At 49.6% G+C, this 21635-nt stretch overlaps 1 protein-coding gene across 1 annotated transcript; it reads left to right on the top strand.

The window, feature by feature from the left end:
* The first annotated feature begins 437 nt into the window (after positions 1-437).
* C2H1orf116 (chromosome 2 C1orf116 homolog) lies at positions 438-12802 on the top strand. The gene is made up of 4 exons (XM_045787760.2): positions 438-578; positions 5855-6041; positions 8429-8606; positions 10066-12802. The coding sequence occupies exons 2-4, from the start codon at positions 5937-5939 to the stop codon at positions 11568-11570; spliced, it is 1788 nt and encodes a 595-aa protein (XP_045643716.2). The 5' UTR covers positions 438-578; positions 5855-5936; the 3' UTR covers positions 11571-12802.
* Positions 12803-21635: the final 8833 nt, after the last annotated feature.

Below are 21635 nucleotides of genomic sequence, written 5' to 3'. Positions count from 1 at the left end.
CCACAGTGGATCTTAACTTAGAGAATTCAGGGGAATACTTACTTCAAGTAAAGGAAAGCAGCTCTAGATAGAAAATCAAGTTTCAAACAGACACAAAGAAAAGCATACTGCCTGTCTGTGTTTCTTCATACTGAAAATTTTAAATAATATCTTTTGCCTACTCCCTTCCTGCCAACTCTCCTCTTCCAGTCTGAGCCCAAATGTGTCTCTTCTCCTTCCAGCCTTCCTATTTCTCTCTCTCTTTTTTATTTTCTTTATTGGTTGTAACCAGGGGAAGAGGGGGGCAAGAGATGATTGGCTACGTGAGACCAGCCCCGCCCTGCCCACTCCCCCACCCCCCACCCTCCCTGCAGAAACAGCTGGAATGAGAAGTAGGGAGGGAAGGCTGGGATTGGCTGTGAGTCAGTGGCAGGGTGGGGTGGGGCCGCACAGATGAAGCATTTACCTGTCCAGGTAAGTCTGGAGGAGGTCAAAAGAAGAAAACAGTGGAAGGCAGGGGAAGGAGTCTCTGTCTCCGTCTCTGCCCTTTGAAATAAAAGGGTATTTCTTTCCTCTCTTCAGCCCCTCATCCAGGGAAGGTGAGTTAATGACTTACCAACTATTGCTTATTCTGCATCAAGAAGGGGTGCTTCGTGGGAAGTCAGAGCCACAGGGTTGTGGAGAGCCCTGTACACCCCAGCCAGGAGGCTTTCCTTTCTGTTCCTCAGCTCTGTGAACCCAGTCTGGGGTCAGAGCAGGCTGATGGCTTCTTAAGATTGGAATGTTTTTGTGGAGACCAGGGCTGGGATGCACATTTGTTCCATCTGCCTATTTCGGTTGGGTAAGCGTATCTTACAGACAAGAAGAAAATAACGTAGTTTTGTTCTGGAAATTTCCATCTCTGAGCAATTGAAATTGAGTTGTGATTTTGGAAAGGAATTGTTAGAGTACAGGGAGTCAAAATGGGGGATCACCCAGGGGAGAAAAGTGCCTTAGTTTCTCCATTGCATTTCTAACAGGAAATTTTCCCCTGGCCTTATCAACTCAGTGTCTATCTTTATTTAAATAAAGGGTGCAGTGTGTGTGTGTGTGTGTTCAGTAATGGTAGCGTGATAATGAGCTCTCTGTGGACAAGCATGGAGGGTATAAGCTGTGCTGGGTTGTTTGTAAGGGGATGTGAGGCTCAGAAAACTCCAACTCAGACTGCCAGTTCATCTTTGGAAAACCCACGGATAATCTAGTTGCAAAGTTGAGTTTATTTGGCTTCAACTCAGTTAATGTTCTGACTTAGCCTGCTGTTAGACACAGAGATTGGCAAACAGCCACTCACTGGGCTGTGCCAGGACCCAACCCACATTAGGATTTCACGGTCATACCTCGAAACTGGTAGGAGTTCTCAGTGGGCTCTGGCCAAAGTAGGGTGGCAGAGTCCACAGAAGAACCAGACCACTGTGGTGGCTTGGCTCTGTTTTCCTCCAGGTGTTCCCAGCTGAGAGTATGCATGGCCGGTTACCTGCCCAAGGGAGCTGGATGTCGAAGTCAATTCAGAGTAGCAAGTCGGGGGCGCCTGGGTGGCTCAGTGGGTTAAGCAGCTGCCTTCAGCCGAGGTCAGAGTAGCAAGTCGGGGGCGCCTGGGTGGCTCAGTGGGTTAAGCAGCTGCCTTCAGCCGAGGTCAGAGTAGCAAGTCAGCCCTCCATTATCCACTTTGGGCAGGGGGGTGTTAAGTTAGGTGGTCCCTAACTTCACCTCTTTTCCTCTTGCCACAGGAAAAAGCGAAGTGGGAAGACCCCCATGCCAGGCTCCCAGGGTCTGGCACCCGCCAGCCCTGAGCAAATGTGCTGGGTCTCCAGTCCCGGCAACTGCATTTCTCAGTTTTAGCTGAGCCCACACCACTGAACCAGCCCACCAGACTCACTGACTGAGGGCTGCCATCCATGGTGAACTTGTCAGTGATAAGATAACCCGCAGTGTCCAGCAAAGCTCTTCTGTGCAGAAGAGAGGTCGATGCACCCTTTGCCTCAAACCTGTGCAACAGATTATAACGTTGACTAAACACACTCAGAAACCTGGCCACGTGCTCATGGAGAAGCCTGTACGCGCAGTGCAACTTTTAGTCCTCCCGGCAGTTTTCTTAGGATGTTCCCCAGCCCGAGGCATATTTCTGGATAGTCAGCAAAGAAAGACACATGGTCTGAGAGAAATAGGAAATCTCTTCGACTAGTGGGGAGAGAAGGTGAACTCTTGAAAGCTATGGGGGTGGGCTCATGGGAGGAGGGCGACAAGGGGGCCTTGGGCCTGCTTAGAAGGTACGGAGAGGCCAAACAGGAACGGGCCTGGAGCCCTGCGCGCCCCTCCCCCCACCCACGCCAGAGCTCCACATGCTCTCTATTTACTCTCCTCTAAGAGTTGGCTGGTTTCAGTGGCGTAGTTAATGTTTAATGTGCTTTTGCACGGGTGGCCCTGACTATAGGCTGCGCATATTTCATAACCCATTTCCGTCTCCCCTCCAATCCCCCCAAAGAGGTCAAGGGTTAAAAGATACCAAACTCTCACCTTGAGTGTTTTGCTTGTTTCTCAGGCTTCTTATCAGGTAGGAATACCTCAGGTTTCGACGGCTGCCCTGAAAGAGTCCCCAAGTTTCAAGATTGTAAAGTTGGTGGAAGGAAATGCAGCATCCAGGTCAGGCTGAAGTGACGAGGGAGAGTGGAAGGGCGGGGCGAAGAGGAGACTCTCAAGGTTCCGACTCTTTGGGTCAGAAAATGAGGCCTGGAGATAAGATGCAAAGGCCCGAGGGCTCATTCGGCCTTGGTTTCGGGTTCAGATTCCACTCTGCAGGGACCCCATCGTGCCTGATGACATGATCTTCAGTGGCAGTGGCGTTTGGTGTCATTTGTTTATTCTGGAAATATCGGTCATGGGGGCAAGAAGCTGGCCTGGAAGCCTAAAGCAGAATAGATGATTTTGAGGGTTTAAGGTGTGAAGTAGAAGGAGAAGGGTGATGTTAGGGCTTTTAGTGTTTAGTCAGGGGTGCCCAGTGAGCCTTCTTTAGGTCCATGGCCCTCTTGCATCCCTGGAGGGGCCGGGATCCACAGGCGGCCCTGCCTGTGCCGTTATAGGTCATCCCCTGCTTCCCTTTGGAAGGGGAAGTGGAAGGAGCCCCGGATTTCTCATCTGTCAGAGAAGAAAATACCGCACCTTGCCTTAATTATAAGGCTATTTTGAAGATCTCATTAGCATATCTGAAAGCACTGTATTTTTTAAAAATATTGTATTTATTCATTTGACAGAGAGCACAGGCATGGGTAGGGGCAGGGGCAGAGGGAGAGGGAGAAGGAGACTCCCCACTGAGCAGGGAGCCCCATGCGGGGTTCGATCCCAGGACCCTGGGATCATGACTTGAGCCAAAGGCAGACGATTAACCAACTGAGCCAAGTGCCCCTGAGAGCACTTTATAAGCAATACGTGGGATGTGTTTTTGAAGCAGTGCTGTTCATATTGTTTCTCTCTCTTCCAGCTACTTCAGTTACTTCCAGCTACTTAGTTCCAAAATGTGAGTGTGATAGGTTCCAGGGAGGAAGAAGAGGCTAGCAAGCTGCTATACAGTCTGAAGGGTACTTAGAAGAACAAGGGTAGTAATTGTCTTTGAAAAGAAGAGGCAACATCTGGTCACCCATTCACAGAGAATATTATATTAACTACAGTGATTAGTACAGTGTTAATAATTAATAATAACAATTTTACAGAAATTTTTTAAGAAAACTAGAGCCAAAAACTAGACCCTTGGATTTACACTGACTGCTTGGAAACAATGCCTTTGTCTTATAAGTTTTGCTTGCCCCATGCTTCTTAGGTGCTCATAAATGTTAGTTTAACTGAAGCATTGTCCCAATTCCATTGAGCCATATATCCTCAGGGAAACAAAATACATAAGAGTTTATAGTAATAGGGTAAAAGCCAAAAAAAAAAAAAAAAGAGAGAGAGACCTTCAGACAGCTTAACTCAATAGTTACTAGAACAGATGACAAGTTTATTTGTCCAGCATTTTTTGAGTGCCTTCTGTGTGCCTAGGCTTATGAGAAATGGATCTCTTTGGCTGTAATGGCCTCAGCCCTACAGAATGTTAAGAATGAGTTAGTACGTTCTGAATCTAGACAGTCATGAATGGAGCAGATAGCTGAGGTGACTGAACTCCAACCACATGATTTCTCATGTTTCTGTTTCTTTAGAGTTCTGGGGATTGGGAAAGTAACCTCATGAAGAAACCTGAAGGACTACCTTGCCCAATGTTGAGGCTGGGCTTCTTTGGCGTTTCTGTCCCCTCTGGTCCCATCTCTAGCTCCTGAGAGGGTCTGGACGCTTACGAACTCCATATGCCTGGCTCACTGGGATTTTTTCCTCTTCTTTCCCCATTGTCCTGCCCCTCCCTACCTGTCCCACTTGCAAGCCTCCCCCGGAGCAGGAGAGGAGCTCCACGAGGCCACGTGTTTATCGGCTCTACAGGTTGGCAGGCTGACTCACCCAGCACAGCCCAAACCTGACTTGGCACTGGAAGCAGTTATTGGCAGAGGCCAAAGGGACAGCCTCTCTGGGATCCAAACCCCAGGTCCCAAGATCTCAAATAGAACACATTTTTCCTAGGACATTTTACCTGGTATTGGGAGGGTAGGAAAGGTGGTTAAAAATTCAGCATGGTGTCACAGGAAAAATACAGACTCAGAACCAGGCAAACTGGATTCCGATTCTAGCTCTCCCCAAACTCTCAATTTGACCTTGCAACTGTCTTTTATACTTAATTCCTCCAGGATTTCATTTTAACATAGGAGAGTCGCCTCTGGCCTTTCCAGACCTTGAGATTTTCAGAAGGAAGATGGTACTGCCTTCCTTTGCTGTTACTATTGGTACAGTGAATTTGAAACGTTTTTTCCCCCTGCGAGCTGGAGTCAGGAGGAAGCTACGCAGGTCATTTCTCTTGTTCATTTGACAAAGGTTAGGAAACCTCACGGGAAATAAGCGCAACATCAGAGGGGGGGTGCGCAAGAGGGAAACTGGGTTTGTGTCGGCCTCTGGGCTCCCATGTGGGCCTCCCAGACCAGGGAGGTGATTGATGGTGGCTGTTGCGGGGGGAGGGTGTTGGGTCACAGTTACTGCACAGTGTGTTTTATGTGGAGTATATCAGTATATATTCGTGACAACCCTATGTGGTTGGTATTTATTGAGGGCCCTGTTCCTTCTCTTCCATTGAACCCAAAACCTTTTCTAAACTCTTGTTGCCTAACTTCAATTTATTTTGATCCTAGATGAATCTTGTCTTTTTCTTATTACAAGAGCACCGTTAGTTCTTATCTTATTCACTGAGTATTTACTACCAACTAAGCTGTGCTAACTGTTGTCATTTAACCCTACATTCGCCCGCTTTAATGAGAAAAACCGAGTCAAGGAGTAATTTGCCTCAGGTCACATAACCGGAAATGGTGGAAGTGGGATTTGAATCCAGATCTGACTACCTCCAGAACCCATGCTATTGGCCCCTTACTATTTATTATTGTTCGTAATAATGGAAATGTAGGGTAAGCCCCCTGATTCAGAGAAAGAAGGCCACTAGGAGACGTGATGGAATCTCCCTTCCGACTAGACTGCTCCCCCCTCCCCGCCCCGCCCTCCCCACCTCCGCGAAGTCCCCCCTCCTGCACGTGTCCGAGCCCGCTTCTGTGTCCTTCCATGCAGGCTGGGAGGTTTGCGGGACGGCTGTCCACGGCCCCTTCCAGCTCTCTGCTTGCTTGGCGACCCTGCCGCCACGCTGCTCCAGGGCCCGGGCAGAGCCTTGCCAGAGAGCCTCATCTCGGCTCACACGTGGCTTCGATTCTTCTCTTTTCAGGCCCGGCTTGGGACATTCTCCACTTCCCTTCGCTTCCCCTCTGGGAGCCCCTTTCACCGCCCCCCGCACCTTGCTTCGGGCGATGCCCCAGAGCGAGCTGTGGCCAGCGGGGCCCGGCTTGGAACCCGCGACCCGCATCGGCAGCTGTGACAGCATCATGAGCGCCGCGTCCACCCGCTCTGGATCTGTACGTACTCTCAGCGCTGCGGCCTGCCAGGCTCTCTGCACGCCTGCCCCTCCCCACCCTGCCCTGCCCACCGCCCGGCCTCACTGCCCCTCCGCTTTCGCCTGCCTTGTCAGGGAGTGAATCACACCAGTTGGCATTTCTGCCTCTGAGTCACCCTACTTTTCTAGAGGATGGGGTGGGACCGCGCCAAAGAGCAGGAGGACAGATGAGACTTGCTCCCAGTTTTCATTCATTGGGGGCTAAGCCGAGGTGAGAGCGAGGGCCGGGGATCTGAGGTCCTGGCGGAAAGGACTGACGGTTGATCCCGGGAGCACTGGTATCCCCGAAGTCCCCTGGTATCCCCGAAGTCCCCTGCAGCAGGCTGCATTCCTTTCACAAAGATCAAAGAGAACAATTAGGAGCCTGGGTTCTGGAGCCAAGCAGGTCTGAATTCTCCACCAATAAGCCAAATGGCCTTGGGCAAATTACTTAATTTCTGTAAGCTTCAGTCTCCTCGGTTTTAGGGTGGGGCTAATGTAGGAATTCGTGGGGTTCTCCGGGAGAGTACACGACCTGCACATAAAGCACTTCGCACACGCGTCTGTGTAGAAAAGGAATAGCCTATCTCTCTGAGCAGAGATTCAGAATCTTCCAAAGTCACTGTGCTTCACAGTGAGTGCCGTGTGGTAAATTGTAATTTTTCTGGGAATGAATTTAAATCTCAGTTGCTGTAAGGCCGGTGTGAAAGAGCGTAGTCCCCCATCCCTCCCAGTGTAAGCGTTCCTTTGCTCTTGGTGTTCGCCACATACATAATGACCCTTGAGAATTTATACTTTATTGCTTTACAGCCTATACAGGTACTTGAAAATTTAAGGATTATAAAGATCTCTACCAAATGTCAAGGATGTTTAATATAGCCCGTGAGTTTTGATATGTAAAAATTGAGTAGAGAAAGCAGCACACACACACACACACACACACACACACACACACACACTCCAAAGTGCAGACAATTTGTATATCATTTCTTTTTTACCTGAGATAATGGGACCCCAGAGACATCTTTCTGTTTCTGTTAGGCTGAGGCCAACATGAGCAGTTATGGACACAGAACGTGGCAGAGATTAAAGTGTATCATCCACAAAGGAGAAGTTCAGAGTTGGCTTCTCTTTGGCAAGGCTATTTTAGGAAGTAAAGGGCAGTAAAGAAGATTTTGTTCAGGGAGCCCCTGGAATCGACCTCAGGGCTTCCAAGGGCTATAGGCGGGGCCTCCTTTGACATGTAAGCCTCCCTTTTGTGCCAGGGAACTGATAGAGTTATTCCAACAACCAACTCTCAGGGTATATTTAGAGCTGTCTCAAAATCTTCCCCAGCCATCTAAATGGGTCTGGAGAATATATAACTCTGAAGTATCTCAAGTATTAGGAAGAGAGTTGAGATACATGCCAGGAAGGGACTCAAGCCAAATTTCTTACATTTTCATTTGCCCTTTTGGTTTTCCCTTCAACCTTCAACTTTAGAGAGCGGCTATTCTCTGGATCTTGCCAGCCTTGGAGAACACAAGCAATAACCATTTAAAATGGCCATAACACTTTTTTCCAAATATCTCATGTGCTTTTTCATCATGACAATTATTTACTTCAATATCTACTTGATATTTCACACTAAGTTGCTTTCTCTTCCTCCCATACTCATCCAGTCTCTCCCCCCTCCCCCCTTCAAGTTAATATTTGCTTAAGAAACACACACTTATTTGAATGTTAGCCAGAACCAAATGCCATCAAGAAAGTAAATACACAAAGGAAAAAATCCTGTATGGAATGCATTTCAAAGTCAAGTGTAAATTATTTAGTAAATGTATCTGTGGCTTGTCATACCACTGTTCTCATTGGCCTGACAGCCAGTGGTTGGCTGCGGTTTCTTGTTTGTCCTCGTACTGTCCTTGACATACCAGATCAAATAGGCAAAAGTCCTTTGAAAAGTTAAAAACAATACCATTCAAGTTTAAGGTCAAATCATTTTGTTGTCCATATAATTTAGGACTAAATCGGAGACACACAAAGTGAAAATGCTTGACACAGGCCACACAGAGTAATTGGAATTAGAACCTGGGACTGCTTCTGATCCTGTCCCCCTCATCCTTCCACCCAGGACTGGGCCAAAAAGGTCATTGCCATCTAGCTGCCCAGCCCTGGGTGCTTGCGGGCCAACAGCTCGGCAGCCTCTGCCCTGTCCATGCCTGCAATTTCAGGAGGCAATTCCTGCACGTTTGCAGAGAAGCCTCTCGGAAGGGTTTCTAGCTCTTCAGCATTCCTTCAGGACACAGGGTGGTTCTCAGCCCCACCAGTTTCTGTGGAGCTCCCTCTCACAGCTCCCTCTCCTTCTCTGTCCTCCACGCCTCATTCCAGAGTGACAGCAGCTACGACTTCCTGTCCGCTGAAGAGAAAGAGTGTCTGCTCTTCCTGGAGGAGACCATCGGCTCACTGGACACTGAGGCTGACAGTGGACTGTCTACTGACGAGTCTGAGCAAGACGCAGCTCCCCAAGGTCTCCGAGCACTGCCCATAACCCAGCCTGCTCCCCAGGGTAAGAGAGACCGTCTGGGGCGGCACATCTCGCAAACCCAGAAAACCAGGACATCTTTATGGCTGCTCTGCACCTTGTTTGCCCTCTGCTCTAAGGGTCACAGGCAGAAGGAACAACAGCCCTCCTCTCCATGCTCCTGGCTACAATTAAGGTCTTGTCCTGGAGAGGAGAAGGGACTGCTGACAAGCCAACTTCCTCTGTCTTTCTATGAAGTATCAGAGGCCTGGGAGGGAAAAGAGTTTGACCAGCTCCCATTCTCTCACACTGAAATTCTGAAGAGACATGACCGCAGAAGTGGGGGAGGGACTCGGGGAGTCGTGGGTGGTTGCTCTGGGGACACTAAGTGAGTCTGGAGAGCTAATCTGGATGATCCAGGAGGCTCAGGTTGCAAGAGATAAGAGGGAAGGGCTCCCTTAGCTTCAGTGGCTGGCACCTCGAGGCTCTCATGAGAGAGTGTGGAAAGCCAGCGATATTGAGGCTCCGGAGAAGGGGAACAGGATGACACACAGTGTGGCCATATATCCCAGAGCGAGGGGGGTACTTCACTCCTGAGGACAGCCCCACTGGTATCGGGACTGCAACCACGTACTCTTTCATTTAGCAAATATTGATTGAAAGTGTATTAGACCCTCTGTGGAGATAGAGCAGTAGATGGGGGCAAGGACTTCACTGCTCCCTGAGACTGATTGCCTGGCGCAGTGGGCCTGGTGCACCTGCCCAGCTTGCTGGAAGGAAGAGCCCATGTCACCCTCGGGTGTGGGGACAGCTGCGGCATCACAGAAGCATTCAGGTGCTTATAGAAAGTGAAGGTGGGGGCACGTGGGGGGCTCAGTCGGTTAACATCTGCCTTCGGCTCAGGTCAGGATCCCAGGGTCCTGGCTCAAGACCCGTGTCTGGCTTCCTGCTCAATGGGGAGTCTGTTTCTCCCTCTCCCTCTGCCTCTCCCCCTGGCTCATGCTCTCCCCCTCCTCTCAAATAAATAAATAAAGTCTTAGAAAAGAAAAAGAAAAAAGAAAGTGAAGGTGGAGGAAGGCAGAAGTGTGGTCAAATCAAGAGCACATCGGCTGTCAATGCTGTTCATGTTCAGGGCTTCCCCTGGACTCCGTAGCTGGGCGCCCTGGGGTAGCCAGAGGGGCTGTCCTGAATCTTCCCCCACCCTGGTGTTTCTAAGGACGGTTAGGAAGAGCTCGAGGTAAGGACATGGAGTTGTGTGAGGCTGCTATTTCCCCAACCATCATGAAAAATTAATCCTTGGTTGTAGGGAATCTGCTTAGTGTCTATCTGTCGGTGTAAATGATATCCAGGCAGCCATATGGTCCCTTTAAGAGCAAAGAATCAACAAAAAACAAAACCCATTGCTAAGTGGAGATTGGAGTTCAGGAAGTATTTGCTTTGCCCTGGGCAGCAGGGTTCTCACCTCTGTCTACTCTTCTTTGCCTGTTCTCCTGGACCCTCACAGGATATCCAGGGGAGAAGATCGTTCAACAAGCACCAGAGCCAAGGAGAGGGACTCAGCCCAGCTCAACCCATCTGCCTGAGCCCCAAGGCCTGGGCCTCAGGTCTGGCTCCTATAGCCTCCCCAGAAATATCCACATCGGCAGCAACCAGAACCTCAGCAAAGGCACCACTCAGACTAAAAGCCACAGCCCGGGGGAACCAGAGCGGCTTGTCCCAGAGCCTAAGAAAGAGCTGGTTGGCCAAAGCAGTGAGCCCAGCCAGGCTCGGGCCGGCCCCCAGCCGCCTGCCCTGGACTTGGCCGCAGTGCCCATCCCGCCGCCCCAGCCAGAGCCCCGCGAGCGAGGCCGCCTGCCCCTGGGGCCCGGGCAGCAGAGCCACCCATCGCTCAGCCCCCAGGAGAGAAAGGAGACTGCCTCAGGGGCCATGTCCCAAAACGCCAACGAGAAATGCTCGACGGGGGGACCAGGGCAGCCTCGGCCTCCTCCTGCCACGTCTCAGAATGTGAGAGCTGAAGACACTCCCGTCCCATCAGGGGGGGACCCCAGTGCCCAGCTGGCCCCCCTCACAGCCTCCAAGCCCCGGAAGCTGCCACCCAACATCGTTCTGAAGAGCAGTCGGAGCAGTTTCCACAGCGAGCCCCAGAACTGGCTGGCCCGCCACTCGGAGGCCGGCCCCGGGGACCCCAGCCCAGCCTCGTCCTCGCTGCAGGAGCAGAAGAAAGCACGCCGAGAAGCCCTGGAGAAGCTGGGGCTACCCCAGGACCAGGATGAGCCCAGCCCCCACTTCAGCAAACGCACCAGCTCCACCCGCCCCCCGGCCCCCCTCCGGGATCCACCGGCCGCCCCTGCGCAGGGCACGGCCACCCTGCCTGCGGGAGGAAAGGCTCCCGGCCCGGCCCCGGCGCGGGGACCTTCTCCAGGGAAGGCTCCGACTCCCACTTCAGCTCAGGGGTCTCCCCCAGGCAAGGTTTTGATTCCTGCCCAGGAACCCACTCCAGGGAAGGTTCCAGCTGCCAAGTCCATGCCAGTTCCTATCCCTCAGGTCCCCGGGGTAAGTAGGCCCCTGACTCGGCCAAAGCCAGACTCGGGGCTGACTCTCCAGGAGAGCAACATCCCCGGCCTGAGACAGATGAACTTCAAGTCCAACACTCTGGAGCGCTCAGGCGTGGGGCTAAGCAGCTACCTCTCGGCTGAGAGAGACCCCAGCCCCAAAACCAGCACCTCTCTGGGCAAAGCCTCCCTCTTGGACAAGATGTCTCCTAATGTCTTGCGTAACTCGCGGCCCCGCCCTGCCTCCCTGGGCACCGGGAAGGACTTCGCAGGCATCCAGGTGGGCAAGTTGGCCGACCTGGAGCAGGAGCAGAGCACCAAGCGCCTGTCCTACCAAGGACAGAGCCGCGACAAGCTGCCTCGACCCGCCTACGTCAGCGTCAAGATCTCCCCAAAAGGCGTCCCTGATGAGCACCGAAGGGAAGCTCTGAAGAAGCTGGGACTGTTGAAGGAGTAGTCACTGGCTGCCAGCAGGGCCCCACAGCCCCCGCCTCAGCCCCTGCCTTACAAGAGGAGGCTCGGAGCCTTTCCACCCAACAGCTCAGGGCTCGGGCACCAGTAGGCTTCTTCCCAGGGCGCTCCTCTCTCTGAGGCGAAGGGGAGGGAGAGATGGGATTCCAGGCATACGCATACGTTTATGATCAGAGTGGTTGTGTCAGTGAGTGCCGGCCCAGGTCATCCTGAAGATGATTTCCACAAGACAGTGTGTGCGTGTGTGTGTGTGTGTGTGTGTGTGTGTGTGTGTGTGTGTACTACAGGCTGTATATATCACTGAAGCTATTTATATGACACAAGGAGTCATTGCTCAGAGTTCTGCTTGTGTTGGAGATTTTCTTACACTGGGTAGGGTTCAGCCCAGCCAGAACTGAGGGGACAGGGACATTAGGCAAATGCAGGGTCGTTTGAAATGTGGGTCGCCCAGAATCCCCGCATGGGAGGAGACTGGCTCCTACCTTGCAGGTTCCCTCTCTCGGTTCTGAACTTCTGGATGGGGGCCAGGAGTAGCTTTGTCACCTCCTCCCCCACAGCCTTCGCACTGTCCCCAGTCCCGAGGACAGGACACATCCCTGTAACTAAAACTCTCAGGTAACTAGGAGCCCAAGAGCTCTGGCTGGCCTGAGAAGGCAGGGTAAGTGACCACCCAGCACGCCTCCCCGGGAGAGGATCCTCGTCGTGGGCCTGACGAATTTATAGTCGTAAACCGTGCAGTGGTCCCTGACTCTGCTATTCCTAATCTCCTGCTCCCTACCTCGGCTGGCACATGACTGACCCCAGCACTGGGCCAACGCGGAGATGGGAGTCTAAGCCCTGAGGCTTTATAAATACCAAAGACCTATTTGAGGCCCTTGTCTCCGCTACTGGCCACTGCTTGCAGTTTTGTCCGTTTCTGTGGGAAGGAAACTCAGTCCATTCTCTGCTAGTTATTCACAGAATATCAGAGCTGGAGGGAATCTTAGAGCGAAACTCTCGTGTCCCACACTGCTGGGGAAGGGAAGCGACTCCTCCGTGGTCACTCTGCCATCCGGTAACAGAGCGGGGACCCTGGCTTCTCATACCAGGCTGCATGCCGCCGGCCTCACACGGCGCCCTCAGGATCAGCAGTCATCGTCAAAGGCTCAACCCTCAGGCCCTTCAAGATCCTGAAGTGTCTTCTGAAACATCAGAGATTAAACGTTGTTCAAGACCATATTGAGTGTTGTTTTCTCTGCTATGTCTTTGGAAAGTAGCGCTCTAATAACTCATTATGAACCCAATTCCCTGACCACGTTGTGCAATTTGACAAACCGCCAAGAGAGGGTAATAGGAGTGGGTGGTATAGGCTTGTGGAGACAAGCTTGGAAATCAGGCACAGCTAGACATGACCTTTGCTTCCCCTAAGGAAATAAATATTATTCATGGCTGTGGTTGGATCCCCAGATGTGAGGGGCAGATAAGGGGAACTGTTGTTGGAAAGGTGCCCTTTAGGTAGGCTGAGCATTTCTGGGCTGCGTCCTTAGGGACCCAGCACTGTCAAAGCATAGTATTTCTGAAAATGATGAAAAGATTAAGGTACGGACAACAAATGGCTCCACCCTGTCATGGTATGTGGGGTATGGGCGTGACAGTTTCTGTATACGCTCTCACACACACCCAAAATCCTGCGGCCTGCCTGGCCCTGGGTCAGGACCGGGTCTGTCAGAGCTGATAGGGACTCGCACAACTGGCCAAGCCCTTTCTCATTACAGACTCCCCCAGGGGGGTAGCTTAGTTGGCTCAGTGGGTTAAAGCCTCTGCCTGCTGCTTGGGCCACGACATACAGACTCCCCCAAAGAGAGAAGGCCCCCTTCTGGAGGACAGGTTTGACACTGTGTTTGGTGGAATTGCTTCATGTGTGTATTTCAAGAGAACCTAGGAAGGATCACTTTATTTCTTTTAATTGCCCTGATTAATAGGAAAACTCGGTGCTACCCATAAAGTAAGACTTGATAGGAAACCAGGGCCCTTGCATCAACACAGGTGTGTGAACCTCCTCCTAAATCCTCACTCCCAGGTGAAGGTAATGTCTCTCCACCAAAACATACTCACCCGCAGCTTGTCTTCCCGCTCTGCATCCTCAGCTGGTGACATGCCCGCTCCCCCCAGCAGCTCCCTTCCTGCTTCCCCAGGTCCTTGCCCTTCAGAGGGCTTGTCTTACTCTTAGGATGGTCTTTGGGAGTCAAGAATAGGATCATAAACCCAAACCCAGCTGTCCTCATTTTGAAGAGGGACAAGGGAACCCACCTAGGGACCTCTGCCATCCTGAAGGTGATGCTAAACCCACAGAAGGAGTTTTCTCTATCCTCTTTTATCCGTATAAGATTGTTCTTCATTCAGCTTGGACAGATTGGGTGGAGACAAGAGTGGGGTCACTGTTGTGTTTGTCCCTTTCTGAAAGATTTGGATGGAATTTGTAAAGACTATTCATCTGATTTTAAAAACCCATGTTATGACTCTACTTCCACTTGGCCTTGACCCTGTGCTCTAGCCTGGGGCAGTCTTGCTGTTATTGAGAATGGTCTATCTGCCAAATAGAGGAGCTGGCTTCTCCCCAGCTTGGCATGGTGGGATCTGTGCCCTTAAGTGTGTTCACAGCTGCTCCTCTGAATCACCCCTCATGTGCAGTCTGTACCCCGACTTGGTGTGGCAGGACCAAGTGCTATCCTACACAGAAGTCGGGATGGGCCCGGTCATGTGCCTCCCTGCATCGTGGGCAGTATGGTCTGGCGGAGGCCAGCCTGAAACCTGGCTTTGCACAGGTGTGCAAAAGTAGGTATTGATTCCATGGAAGAAAGGGCAGATGAAGGAGTGGAGAGCAGTCCCTGCTTGATGTTATGGCTTAAGCTGGAGGCGAAGATTTGAGTCTACAACATGTATGAGCGTGTGAGATGAACCACTCCATCCCTGATCCATGATCATATGTGTAGGAAGAGGAGGGTCGTACTGTCAGAACGTGAAGTTGATAGACTAGAGAAGGTGGAGACCAGTGGGATGGGCAGAAGAAATCATGTCCATCTCAGAATCTAGGGAGGAATGGGGCTGTAATGCTCCCATGATCTTTTCCTCATGTGAGTGGCTTTAGAGCATACAGAGCTGGGCTCAATTCGACCTCCGTCACTTACCGACATGGGAACCCTGGGGCTGTCACTCTAACTTTCTGGACCTTGGAGTTCTTATCTCTAAAATGGGGATAATAATACCATCCTTTCAATATCATTGAGGTGAACAAGTGATATAAAAAATGTAAAACTCGGTGCTTGACATAGTGTAGATACTCAATAAATGATAGTATTATTTCTGCATCTTATTTCCTCCTTCTCAAAGGGACCAAATGGAGACAGGCTTGGAAGCCAAGAGCTCACCCAATTCAGCTCTGAGAGGAAATGGGAGAGATCTTGCTGCAAGTAAAAGTCCAAAGTACCAACTAGGCATTGGCACACCCTCCAGGTGACTCAACCTCACCCACGCCAGGATTCCTGGAATTGGAAAAGAAAGGGATCAGTGTGAATATGGTGTTTGTGTCTCAGGGAAGCCAGCTCCTCTCTTTCCAAACCCAGCTTTTGATTTATCATCAATGTCTTGTTGCCCGAGACCATGTAATTTACTTTTTTTTGCTTCCCTCGACTCCCTTTTGCTGTGTGGTTCAGCGACCTATATGCTGTTCTATAGTTATTCGTTTCTAAAATGGAGAGAAAGAACAAACACACGTAACAGGAGGGAACAATGGCTCAAATCAGGAGACTAGAAAAGGTTTCAAGCTTCCTGGGGCATTTTCTAAAGAAGGTAGGCATCTTTCAGGAATGAATCAGGCATTAGTTGGCAGGAAGCAAGAAGGTGTGTTGGATGACTCCCCACATCTCTTGGGATATAAGGGCCCGGTGAATTGCAGGAGACATTGCCATCATCACCATTGCCACCACCATCACCATCACTGTCATCATTGACCCTTGGCATATAAGTGAGGTAGAAACAGGTGATGTTCTAATTCTAGGCTGCCATTCCCTCTTGCTCATGGCCCATCTGGATCATTGTCCTAAATTCAGCACTTGCCATGTATCCAGGGTTCCAAAATAATCTGAAGCAGAACGGTACCCCAACAAAGCTCTAGACAAGATGAGCTTTAGTGAGTCACTTCATCTCACTCATAAAATGGGGAACTTGGACTGGATTATCTCCTACAACCTTGCCAGCTCTGAAACATATGTTAAAATGGGTCCAAGCAGGGGCGCCTGGGTAGCGCAGTCGTTCAGCGTCTGCCTTCGGCTCAGGGCATGGTCCCGGCGTTCAGGGATCGAGCCCCACATCGGGCTCCTCCGCTGGGAGCCTGCTTCTTCCTCTCCCATTCCCCCTCCTTGTGTTCCCTCTCTCGCTGGCTGTCTCTCTGTCACATAAACAAATAAAATCTTTAAAAAAAAATGGGTCCAAGCAACTTAATTAGACAGAGAAACACTCTGCCAAAAATAATCACAATTTAGTCTAAGTTAAAATATACTTCATAGAACCTAAGACCTGGAAGAAAAATTTTACATTATCTAATCCAACCTTCCACTCAAAAAAGAATTACGTCTATAAGTAGATAAGGATATAGTCAGAAAGATGTATGTCTGAATGGATGAGTGGAAGGATGGATGGGTGGAAGGATAGGTGGATGGTGGATGGGTGGAAGGATAGGTGGGTAGGTGGGTGGGTAGATGTGAGAGAAGAGGGGAGAGGATTGAGAACATATAGTGGCCAAGAGTGCAAGCTTAGGAGTCAGGCTGCCAAGTACTCTGCACCTCAGTTTCCTTTTCAGTTTATTTTTGATTTCTTTAACTTCCTTGGAAAGTTCAGGGAAATATATGCTATTCTACAGTTATTTTGTTTGAACATTGAGTGTAAAAAAAAAAAGAACTTATATTAGGAATGAACCCTGTAGAAGCAGTAATAATACCTGTTGTGGTGGTTATGAAAATAGAATCCAAAGGAGATAATACGTATGAAAAACATTTAACACATTCCTCAATAAATGGAATCTACTGGGTGCCTGGGTGGCTTAGGTGTCTAACTTTGGCTCAGGTAATGATCCCAGAGTACTGGAATTGAGTTCCGCATCGGACTCCCTGCTCATCAGGGAGTCTGCTTCTCCCTCTACCCCTCCCCACTCAAATAAATAAATAAAACATTTAAAAAATAAAATAAATGGAATCTATTAATATTAGTATTGTATACATATGTAACCCAGACGCCAATGGATGCCCTCGAGGACTGGATTAATATTAGCCTGCCCTTGAATTCCTCAGCCTGAAACAGTCAAAAACCCTCCTCTGGTTTCCAGAACCTGCAGCCAACCTCCTCACGATCCTGTGTTCTCTGGGTCTGGGTGTGCTGGGCTGGGGCCTCCCCACACTGCCTGCCCTCCCACTTGATGCCCTGCTGCCCCATTTCACTCTCACTGTCCCCACTCCCAGCAAGTTCATCAGACCTACACCGGGCCAGACTCAAACCCCAGGCCTTTCATTGATTGGCATGGGAAATCAAATTACTTTAAGGGTGTTTATTGTTTTCTGAGTTTTTAACTGAAGACTGGGGTAGGAGATAAAAAGAGAACTAACGCAAGGCACACACCAGCCACCAACTCCCATGCCACCGTTTCTGTCTTCTTTTTCCCTCCTGCTGTGCTCTCGGTCAGCCAGGAAGTTCTCCCTGTCACCCACTCACACTCAGAGCCCCTCATCATCTGAGCATCTGCACTAGAGACTTCTCAAATAATTTCTTAACCATGAATGGGGTTATTTCCTTGAAATGAGCTCTGGAATGTTCTCTACCTCCTTACCGTCAGGCCTGAAAACAGGGAGAAAGGAACAACAGAAGATGACTTTTGGCATCTACACCTCCAACTGATACCAACCCCCACTACACTCTTCCTAAGGAACTCAAAGGATATCTTTTCCATTGCTCCCTGCTGTGTCCATCTGCTTGGATATGGGGAGAGTTTTGGTCCCTTCTCCCAGTGACTCCCTCAACCCCTCAGCAGGGGCCCTATAATAGCCAAGGTCCCATGTAGGTCTTGTGAGCTGTGGGGATACGGGTTAGGGAAGTTAGTTCAAATACAGCATCATTAGCATTTTAGGGTGACTTGAAATCAGGCACAATTGCAGCCCCGATCTTCTGTCATCCACCTCCACCTAGAGGGGCAGGGACTGCCCTGTGCCTCTGACCTCACCCCCTGGGAAGGCACAGTCTTCTGGTAGGCACACTGCCCGAGCAGCCAGCCTCCTGCAAGAAGAGGTTGGGGTGACTACCAAGGTTTTGGTTTTGGTTCTGGTTTTGTTCTTCTGCATGGGACTGGAATATCTTCCTGCAATATTTTGATTTGTAATAAGAAATTCGCATTTGGTCTTTGATCCAGTCCCTGTTTCAGGCACTGAGCTCTTAAAAACCCTCCGGATTTCCTGTGTTGAGAGAGATAAGGGTATCTTTTGTTATGTTAATGAGGCGACTTTGGGAAAGCCCCTAGAGAGGCACCTGAGTGGCTCAGTCCTTAAGCATCTGCCTTCAGCTCAGGTCACGATCCCAGGGTTCCCTGCTATCGGGCTCCCTGCCTCAGTGCCTCCTTCTCCCTCTCCTTCTGCCCCTCTCTGCGCCCATGGCCCTCTCTCTCGATCCCTCTCTCTCTTTCACCCGTGCTCTCTCTCTCTCACTCATTCTCGTTCTATCTCAAATAAATAAATAAAACCTTAAAGAAAAATGGAAAACCCCTAGATCACCTAACGTGGGGGCTGGTTCCCAGGGGAACCCAATCCAGAGATCAGAGGTTGGAACTTTCAGTACCACCCCCCCCCCCCAGCTCTGGGGAGGGGAGAGGAACTAGAGGTTAAGTTTAATTGCCATTGGCCAATGATTTACTCCATCATACCTATGTAATGAAACCACCTTAAAATTCCAAAGGACAGGGTTTGGAAAGCATCCAGGTGGGCGAACCAGAGCACATCCACCACAAGGATAAAGCCTCTTTGTTTGGGACCTTGTCCTGTGTATCTCTTCATCTAGTTGCTGATTAGTATCCTTTAATATCTTTTGTAATAAACTGGTAATCTCGGGAGTAAAAGGGCTTCCTGAGTTCTGCGAGCCGCTCTGGCAAATTAGTCAGACCCAAGGAGGGGTCGTGGAAGCCTCTGAAGTACAGCCAGCTGGTCAGGAGCACAGAGGATGAGCTGAACTTGACACTGATGTCTGCGGTGAGGAGCTGTCTTGTGGGACTGGGCCCTCCGCCTGTGGAGTCAGATGGTGTCTCTGGGAAGTAGTGTCAGAGTGCAGTTGAATTACAGGACACCCCGCTGATGTCGCAGATTTGCTTGGCGGTGTGGGGACCACCCCCTGCCCCCCGCCAGCATTGGGCGCAGATCACACCCGCTCCGCTGCTGCACTCTCATTTTCTGACCTAAGTGTCCGGAAAACCGGGGCAGAATTTGCACAGCTTGAGACATCTCTCTTCAGACCTCCCCTCTGTGCTGCATGCCTCAAGTGCCCAACTCTGTCTCCTCTTCACATTCCACGCGTCCAAACAGACCCACGTGGGGCACCCCTCCACCCGAATCTGATCCTTTGACGGTGTCCTATATCTCAGCGAGCGACACTAGCCTCCATCCCATCTGTAAAGCCAGAAACCAAGACCTCATCTGACAGGGCCCTCTCCTTGACCCTCAGTAATCAGGAATCAAATCAGGGCAATGTCACCTCCAGGCACTCAAACCTGCCCTCCTTTCTTCTTTTCTGCTACCACCACCGCTCACTGGGGCCCCAGCATCTCTCTCTTGGATTTGGGTGGCGGCTTTCTAGTTGTTCCCTTTACATTCACTCAAGTGCCCTCCAGCCCCCTCTCCACCCAGGAGCCAGACTCACCTTTTCATCGGTCGTGCACTACTTCTTGTTTAAAGAATAAAGTTCTAAGAAAATACGCATGTATCTGCACATTCGTGAGAGAAGAAATACAGCACAGATAAACCAAAAACTAACGGGATTGATTACCTGCGGGGAGAGGATGGGAAAACTGTGGAAAAGGGGAACGGGAACAGGATAGGAGGGCGGGGAAGGATGGTCCTTCTCTGAGTATACCTTTTTGCATAACTCAGATTTTAGAACTGTGGTAATATTTCACATACCCAGGAGATAAATATGTAAATGATAAATACATAAGCAGGGTGTGTATGTGTTTGGAGGAGGAGGGTGGAAGGATCCCACATGAAATACAAACAACATCAAATAAGCCTAATGATATTAAAGATGAATGTCCCACCACACTAAAGGGAACGAGGAAGAAAAGAACTAGTTTAACTCGAAAAAAATGGACTTTGACTATGTGATTGCTGCATGAAAAGGAGGTGCATACAAAACCACCTCCAAAGGCCAAAGGAGCTCTAAGACCCGCTGACACATTCAGGTTGACGAGAAGTGGTTTAGTAAGGGGACTTAGGGACAGAAGCCTGTCTTGGGTGGCTGCAAGACCCACGACATGTAGGTCTCTGCAACCTGGGCTCCGTAAGAACTGCTTTTATTGCTCTCGAGGCGGGGGAGTACGTGCTGGTAGACCACCAGGGAGGAAATGTTGTATCTTCAGAGCAGATCAAGGATATTATGCCCCAAGGGTGCCCTGAAGGGTATGGTTAGACAAAAAGGAAGAATGTGGAAGGGAAGGCTGCACTGGAGAAGGCTTCAGGTCACAAAGCAGTCATCATGGCACATTTGTCCCAGATGGTGTGTGTCCGGTTCACACGATGATGTCAAAGGCTGAAGACAGATTCTAGTTGATGAAGGTGTGCTTCACATTTATGGGTTAGCATTCTGAATTTACTTTACATGTATTGCAAGATGGGGCAAATAAGTAACTTTATTATGGATGAAAGCACTAGGTTTCTTACTGTCGGAGAAGAGAGTTATAAATAAGAAAACGAGGAAGACTAGAACAAACCCTGTGATTTTAGATTAGATTTGGAGGTATCAATATGAACTCATAATTGTTAATATATATATGGACAGGAGCTCCTGGGTGGTACAGGTGGTTAAGCATCCAACACTTAGTTTTGGCTCAGGTCTTGCTCTTGAGGTCATGGATAGAGCCTCAGGACGGGCTCCCCACTCAGCATGGAGTCTGCTTGGGACTCTCCCTCCCTCTTTCTCTGCCCCCACTTCCCCCACCCCTGCACACACTCTCTCTCTCTAAAATAAATAAATCTTCAAAATATATATATACACACAGACAGGTAAGTAAGTATAGACAAAAATATAGGTGTGTGTGTATATTCTTACATATATTTCCTAGTTCGGTACATTGATAGAGCCTAGAAGCAATGACACCCCAGTTGCAATGAACATGTCTAGCACCCTGACCTTGGCTTCCTCATATAATTCCAGGAAAGGATCCAGAGGTCCTTAAAAAACTCCAGGGTGAGAACAGAGAAAGAATGAGAGGTGCCCCAACCATCTTGTGATGTCAAAAGTAATGAGGTACTCAAAAAATGGTGGGAGCTTGTCAGGACAGAATAGCCAATGTAAAGGGCCTCTCTGTAGCCAAATATGGAATAAGTTGAGCAAGAAAATAAATGATAATCATGGGCTATAACTCATAGACTAAAATAAATATACACGATTTCATACTGATATAAATAAATCTAAATAAATAATTGGATAAATAATTAAATGGGGGTTAAGAAGCAACTCTTTATCACAGTAGATTTTCAACCAATAAATGTTGAAGAAATGATGGAAAGAGAAAAATTACAATTTGGCAGACACCATAGTAATGATTGTTGAAGGCAAAGTCATTTATATATGCTAAAATTAGTTGAAGAAAGTATGATGGGAAATAGGATTTTTGTGTAGTCTCAGGGTATCCTCGGGCAATGTATGTATTCATTGAAAAGGGAAAAACAGTAACTTTGCAATGAAAACACTTGGCAGACGCAAGTTGGATCGGTGACCAAAGCTAACATCACCAATTATGATTTGTATCGCGATCAAGTGCCTCCTG

Source organism: Ursus americanus, chromosome 2 (assembly GCF_024610735.1).
Source record: "Ursus americanus isolate L20-20 chromosome 2, mUrsAme1.1.p, whole genome shotgun sequence".
NCBI classification, from domain to species: Eukaryota; Metazoa; Chordata; class Mammalia; order Carnivora; family Ursidae; genus Ursus; species Ursus americanus.
Note: the sequence above shows the minus strand (reverse complement) of the source record. Positions and strands in the feature narration are given on the sequence as shown.